Source organism: Ostrea edulis, chromosome 10, assembly GCF_947568905.1.
Source record: "Ostrea edulis chromosome 10, xbOstEdul1.1, whole genome shotgun sequence".
Classification (NCBI taxonomy): Eukaryota; Metazoa; Mollusca; class Bivalvia; order Ostreida; family Ostreidae; genus Ostrea; species Ostrea edulis.
The window spans coordinates 9,236,357-9,243,781 of NC_079173.1; the positions used below are offsets into that span (position 1 = coordinate 9,236,357).

A 7,425-nucleotide genomic window follows, 5' to 3' on the forward strand; every position below is an offset into this window, starting at 1 on the left:
TGTGTTATTGAGGCGTATAAACCACAGAAACCTGAGATAATTGTATAAAGCTTGTAAACATGGGACATGGGGGTGATTGTATAAACGGTGAATGCGGCAATCGCCCCCCCCCCCACACACACACCTCCAACTTATTTAGTCTTTTATATCTCCTATAATGCAAACAACCTAAGACATTCTTTATATTTTGCAGTGTTTGTATTTAGGTTTTATGTGAAGTGGACAGGTCAGTGCATTTATCAACAGAGATCTATCTAGTTAATACAAGTATCTATTTATGTATTTTTACTTTTGTGAATCATTACAACTTGTAACACACACACAAAAAGAGAAATTAAGGGAGGACAGATTTACATCGATGAACAAATCAGGATAAAAACTTAAATGACAGATTTACAATAATTTTCGAGATGAAACTACCAAAGTAACATCTCAGCAAAAAATTGCTAAAAGTCTATCGAGAAATGCCGATAACAACCTGTTACCAATGCCAGAAAAATACAATTCTTAAGAGTAAATAATGGGATCTGTTATCTGTGCAATTACACAATGGAGAACATTGTTCTTCCGCCTCCCTAACGGACAAGTCAACGTGACATTAAAGGAGGGAAAGCGCGCGGGTAATTAACCGCGAAACAATCTCTGATATTGATTGTGAAGATGTTACCGTAGATAAAACAGTAAACGCCTCACATTCTGCTCAAATTAAATGTTGACTTAATTATAGATCGAGCTGCTGTCGTCATAAGTGAATTAAATGTAAACAGTAAAAAAAAAAAAAAAAAAAAAAAAAAAAAAAAAAAAAAAAAAAAACTTACAATACTATCAAAACCATTATTTGGTCACTTGCTTGAAATGCTTTGATTGAAATTATGGAGTTTGATAATTCAAATCGGAATACAAGTAATGGAAGATCTAGATATACTAATTCTATATTCATTGCAAAATCTTGAATATAACGCAACACACTGCATAACCTATTGAGTGCATATTGGGTCTGTAACAACCATTTTGAAAGCGGGGACAAAACCCGAAAATTTTCTGATAAGAAAGAAATAATTTCAAAGCAAATGAATAAATAAAAAAAAGAACAACGGCAGACAAAACAAAAACAAAAAGGTAAAAGAAGAAAAGGAAAAAACCTTACGGTCACCATATCATATTTATTTTGCGGTCAACATATATTTATTTCGCAGTCATCATATCTTTATCACCCCGTAAGAATTCGGGTTAAAAAAGAACATTTATGTAATGCTGAAAAATATATTATTGTTAACTGTGTTGAAAACTGTGATACTTTGTTTTACTTTAGTAAATGATAGTATGAATAATTATAAAACTGATAAAAGTAAATTATCATGATATAGTTATTTACTACCGATTTGTAATTTCTACAAGTTCTTCATAAATGCACACAGTCCAAATATGTAAATGCGAGGTCATAATACCGAAGTGGAGGCACAAACCCAGGGAAAACAGGGCCGTAAATTACATGGAGGCGGAGGAGGCAGCTGCCTCCTCCAACTTTTGAGCCAAAAAAAATTAAAATTTAAAGTTCATTAGAATTTATGTTGTTTCCAATAACTAAGAACATGATACCTCCCTTAAAAAGCATTCCAAATCTTTCTTTTAGAATGAGTTAGTCAAGTAACATCTTAGAAGGCCCGAGAATCAAGGATTTTGCACGAAACGTGTTCAGTGTGCACAAAATGTGCCCAACGTCTGGGGGCCTGGGCGGCCCCCAGACCCCCGCCTAATTTCCTGCCTCCTCCAAATTGAAGGTTAATTTACGGCCCTGGAAAATACAAGTGAAACTCTCAAACAACTTAAACTCAATATCAATACTTATGTAAAAGAAGACATGCATACCAATTTGAAAGTGCAACAACACAATGGTTCAGAGTAAAAAGAAGGAAAAATCGGAAATAAATGTGTAAACCAATCATATTCTGTAAACCTGAATGTCTTGGTGAGAAAATTGTATTGCCTTCAGAATATCGAAATCCAAGGATATTTTTTAAAACTGATGCAACAGGTCTTTCCCCTATTAGTTTTGATGATTTTTTTCTTATCAATTTATATCAAACATGTTTTTCTTATCAATTTATATCAAAAATATTTTTTCTTATTAATCTATATCAAACATGCTTTCCTTATTAATTTATATCAAAAATGTTTTTCTTATTAATTCATATTTAACTACTTATATATATCAAACATGTTTTCCCTCTTAATTTATGTCAAACATGTTGTTATTCTCAATTGATATGTAACACGTTTTTCTGATTAATTTGCATCAAAACATGTTTTCCTGATTAATCTTTATCAATACATATTTTCCTCATTAATTTATATCAAACATGTTTTTCTTATCAATTTATATCAAGCATCTTTTTCTTATTAGTTTATATCAAAAATGTTTTTCTTATCAATTTATATCAAACATGTTTTTTCTTATCAATTTATATCAAACATGTTTTTCTTATCAATTTATATCAAACATGTTTTTCTTATCAATTTATACGTTTCTTACTAATTTGTATCAAACAAGTTTTTCTTATTAATTTATATCAAACATGCTTTACTTATTAATTTTGTTCACATATGGTTTCCTTTATAATTTCGATATAATATGCAGTCGATGGAACTATGTAGAACACTAATTACTAAGCTAGTGTTTTGTCCCTCAGTAAACAGTGTATTTCCTAATTAACCCGCCGGTGATACGGACCTAGAATTATCATGCTCACTAAAAGCACTTCATACTAATATTCACTTAGTTTGGTTTGAAGTGATAGTTTGGTAACAACTCGAAAAACATAAATTTAGAAAACTGAAAAAATCAAATAAATGAAATTGTGTCGTCATTGTTTCGTTAATTTTTGTCAGTAGTTTGTAATTTGTATGCCATTCTTCATTTTACCGCATCACAGAAAATTTAGGACAATTACAAGCCTGTTTTTCAATTTGCCGTCTCAGATTTTTATTTTATGGTATGTACACTAATCCCAGGTCAAAATATAGGAATTGATTTGTCTTCCCTCGCAATCACAGACGTCCTAAAAAATCACTGCTTTAAAAACAAAGAAATCACTCTCTGCAAACAAATAAGTCCATTAAAGTTGAAGGTTGAATAAAAGGCCGACTATTGCTGACGTAGTAGATCACAAGAACGTTGAAAGGGTTTAAATTTTAATAAAGCAAGCATTCTCATTTGCGTCAAACTGAGCGAATTCTTTTTAACATTTTATGGATATAATTTGACTTATGAAAATATTTATGTATCCACGTTTCTCAAGATTTTAGAGAAAGAGAAAGTATGAATGATTTGCAATTGATACAAAATAAGTTTAAATGTAAAATATATTTGAAAAGGATGTTAAATCACCTCCACTGAAACGCATTAGAACTCCCTTGTCATTTAGACAAACATTTCAATGATGAAGATAAAGGTTATGAAATTATTTCTTCACATTCAATGTTTCACTTACAATGTAAGTTTAGATTACAACAGAAAATCTCAATAAAGTAACGGTCTCTTAAGCACTCTGATTCTATAAAGAATTATTTTTTTTATACAATTTAAAATAAAAAGTAGAGAAGAAGTTTTACTTTGTGGTATTACTTTTTGCTCTAGATTTGTTACAATAAACTTAGATATATGTCTCAATGATGAATTGAAAGTAAAACAGAAGTATCTAACGAAACTTGTCGATGTCAATCCAAACTTCGTAAAGAAATATCTTAATTAAAATTTTGAGGGTTTTCCACTTTCCTTTGTTTTGGAGTATCAAGAATTTCTTAATTTGATATCGTAATAGCACAATCAATATAAAATAAGGGGGTAAGTGCATGATATATCAAAAGTAAAAAAAAAAGAAAGACTACTTGATATCGTAATAGGACAATCAATATAAAACAAGGGGGTAAGTGATATATCAAAAGTAAAAAAAAAAAAAAAAAAAAAAAGAAAAGAAAGACTACTTGATATCGTAATAGGACAATCAATATAAAATAAGGGGGTAAGTGATATATCAAAAGTAAAAAAAAAAAGACAGACTACTTGATAATATTTGCGTAAATTACACCGGTACAAGTACTTAGTAGATCAATGAAATATGATTATTCAATTCGTGAGCGGAAGTGATGGGTTCGAATCGTGCCATGGTTATAAGTAGTGACAGCTCAGTCGTCAGACACTCAGTATTTATATGGGAAAGGCATGCTCTTTCGGATGAGACATTATAACTAAGGTACCATGTAGATAACACTATAAAAACAAACCCTCACCACTACGGCCCTGAGTGTTGTGCAGAGGTCTAAAGTTTGTTTGACGTCCCATCGTTAATGTTAAGACTTCACCAGCGGTAGGTAAAGTATCACAAAGCACTACGCACGATAACTTTGGATTCCAGCCTACATTTTCAACTCATTTAAAAAAACAACAACAAAAAACTATGCAATTTCCCTAAAGATGTGTATTTTTAATGCAAAGTAGAATCCATTAATAATTGATTATTAACTTTAATTACAGTCTTAATTGCTCTTAATTTCAACTCCTTTGATTAAGGGGGTAGAAAGATATGTTCCTTAATGCCGGACTTTAAAACGTCATATATTTTAGAATGTATATTGATATTAATGAATAACCATTTGATTTGTCAAATTACTTAACATTATGGAGTAAAAATGGTTTATCTTCAATTCTCACACGTTAACCTCATTTGCAATTGATCACATTGTGAACAATTTCGATGTGTTTTTATCTGTAAAGATATGCCCCCCCCCCCCCCCCCCCCCCCCCCCCGTGAAACAACAAAAGTTTTGGTATAAATGTTAAATGACAATTTATAATACCTGCAGAAAGGTATTTGTGTTTCACGAGGGGGGGGGGGGGGGGGGGGGGGGGGGGTTACAAACTCACGACCTCCCGGTTTCAAAGGATACGCTCTACCACTGAGCTACGGCGATCGGGCCATTTGCTTTAGCAATGCTATCATTAGCTTTCACCACAACTCTGTAAAACTGATTTTAAATGAGAAATAATGATATTTAAATTTAATTGAAATCGATTTTATTCTTAATCTGTATCCGTGCTACCATTTCTTCACATCGGGTACGATATCTATCTATGCTATCATTTCTTCACATCGGGTACGATATTCTCTTTGCAGTATTATTACTTTGGTGAATGCGCAATGCGATCAGAGGACATTTAAAAACCGTTAGTAATGATTTAGTACGCAGACAGGGTTTCCGACCTGCTAAGTGAACCATTTATGTCCAAAGTATTATGCCTGCTGGGGATTTAATACGTGATTTGTTCATCAATAGGTTTTTGTGATACTGTCCACTACTCCCGATATATAAAGCCCTACAAGGCATCGAAAAGAAATCTTAGCAAGAATTCTCCAGACGTTGATAATGGATTTACTGTTTTGGGGAATATTCGTGAAATACTTGATAGCGAAATTGGTGTGCGCTTATACTTTAACAGATGAACATAATTTGCAAAGTGCTTTACTGACTGGCTATAACAAAGACTTGCGACCAGGGATTGACAGAACATATCCTTTTAGTGTAAACGCATCGTTTGCTCTTTTCTCAATCAAGGAGTTCGATCTAAACATAGGGAAGTTTACCATTACAGGCGTATTTCAGTTAACTTGGTATGACGAGAGGCTTTCATGGAGTCCGGCCAGCTACAACCAAACAAACGCAACATCGATATCACAGAGTAAGCTATGGCTTCCCAATTTCATCAATACAAATCCTTTCGAAGATGTGATTGGATTGGGAAGTGATTTGATATCGATTAGAGTGTTATCCTCTGGACTTTGTAATTGGTATGCTATCCAAGCGTTTGAGGTCATTTGTGGTGCTGACGTCACCAAGTATCCATTTGATACACAGTATTGCGAATTGAAATTCTTTATTTGGGGGTATGATCCACAAGAAATTGACGTGAATTTCATATCGTCCACGGTTATTTTGACTTTATATCAAGAAAACGGCATATGGGAAATCACGGACTCTGCAACCCACACGTATGTAAACGTGTACGGCTATGAGGAAATCATTGTTGGATTTCAGCTGAAACGAAGAACAGCATATTATATCTCTAGCCTGATTTTGCCAATGATCTCCATTCAGCTGCTGTTGGGCTTCGTTTTTCTCCTACCCGTGGAATCCGGTGAGAGGTTGGGATTTTCCACTACAATCCTCCTGTCGATCGTCGTCTATCTGACAATAATTCAAGAAATGTTGCCCGAAGCTTCAGAACCGAACGTGAGCATGTTGAGTTACATCCTGGTTAGCTATGTGGTAAGCGGATCATTTCTTGTGGTACTTGTTATCATAAATCTGCGAATACAAAACTGTCCCTGCAGCAATGTAGTCCCACAATGCATTGCCCGGCTGGTTATATTTTGTCGCAAGAGAAAACACAATGCAGACGCAGTTGAACCCGTTGATTCAAAGTCTATCATGGACTTTGATGGAGATGAAAATGATAAAGTGACCTGGATTGAAGTTGGAAGGTGTTTTGATATAATATGCTTTCTGATTTCGCTCATTCAGTTTACAATTACAGGAATAACTTACATGGCTTTGGTTAATCCTTAGCTCCCATAAGTGTGACGTCACGGCATGATACGATTTATCACACAACTATACTTTACATTATATGTGTGACGTAATGTGTGATGTCATAGTGTATGATATTGATGTTGTTTGTACAAAATAATTCATGGTATGAACGACAAAAAGCTGAATAAAGCGATATATATGTGTCATGTTTCACCACGCAGCTAGGTTAAGGGCTTCCTTAGTAAAATGAACAGTAATCATGGGGTGAAATTGCACCTCATATTCACAGGTATCATTACACTTGTTACGATTAAACACGGAAACGATACTACCCATATGTTGACTGTGACTGAACTACCGCAAATTCCCCTCATGGTAATTTCCCGTGATGTCAGTTAAATAGCGAATGGTTTTAGTACAATGACGATGTCGGGGAGTACATTCGCCGGGAAGACATGCATAAATATTCTACATTAAACTGTTCAACGTATTAACCCCCTCTAAATGACTATTTGATATTCATCATCGTTTTGGAACCGACGCATCTGTATCGCTTTAGAAAATACAAATATTTTGAATAATAAGAAATACGGATAATAAGCCATCTAAAGTTTGGTCTTTAAAAAGTAATTTTTCTCCTCGGAATTGTTCATGCAAAGACCCAGTGTACTGCAAGATCACTCTTTGTACAGTTAAAACTGTATAATTAAAATATACATAACTCACTCAGAGTTGATTGATTGATTGTATATTGTTTAACGTCCCTCTCGAGAATCTTTCATTCAAATGGAGACGTCACCATTGCCGGTGTGCAAGGATAAGGGTAACATTTTAGCC

At 33.8% G+C, this 7,425-nt stretch overlaps 1 protein-coding gene across 1 annotated transcript; it reads left to right on the plus strand.

Moving 5' to 3' along the window:
- The first annotated feature begins 5,192 nt into the window (after positions 1 to 5,192).
- Positions 5,193 to 6,792, plus strand: LOC125666735 (neuronal acetylcholine receptor subunit beta-3-like). Its single transcript, XM_048899980.2, has one exon. The coding sequence runs from the start codon at positions 5,425 to 5,427 to the stop codon at positions 6,622 to 6,624; it is 1,200 nt and encodes a 399-aa protein (XP_048755937.2). The 5' UTR covers positions 5,193 to 5,424; the 3' UTR covers positions 6,625 to 6,792.
- The last annotated feature ends 633 nt before the right edge of the window (positions 6,793 to 7,425 follow it).

Excerpts from the sequence above, each read along its gene's own strand:
- LOC125666735 (XM_048899980.2), top strand. The coding sequence starts at position 5,425 with ATGGATTTACTGTTTTGGGGAATATTCGTGAAATACTTGATAGCGAAA.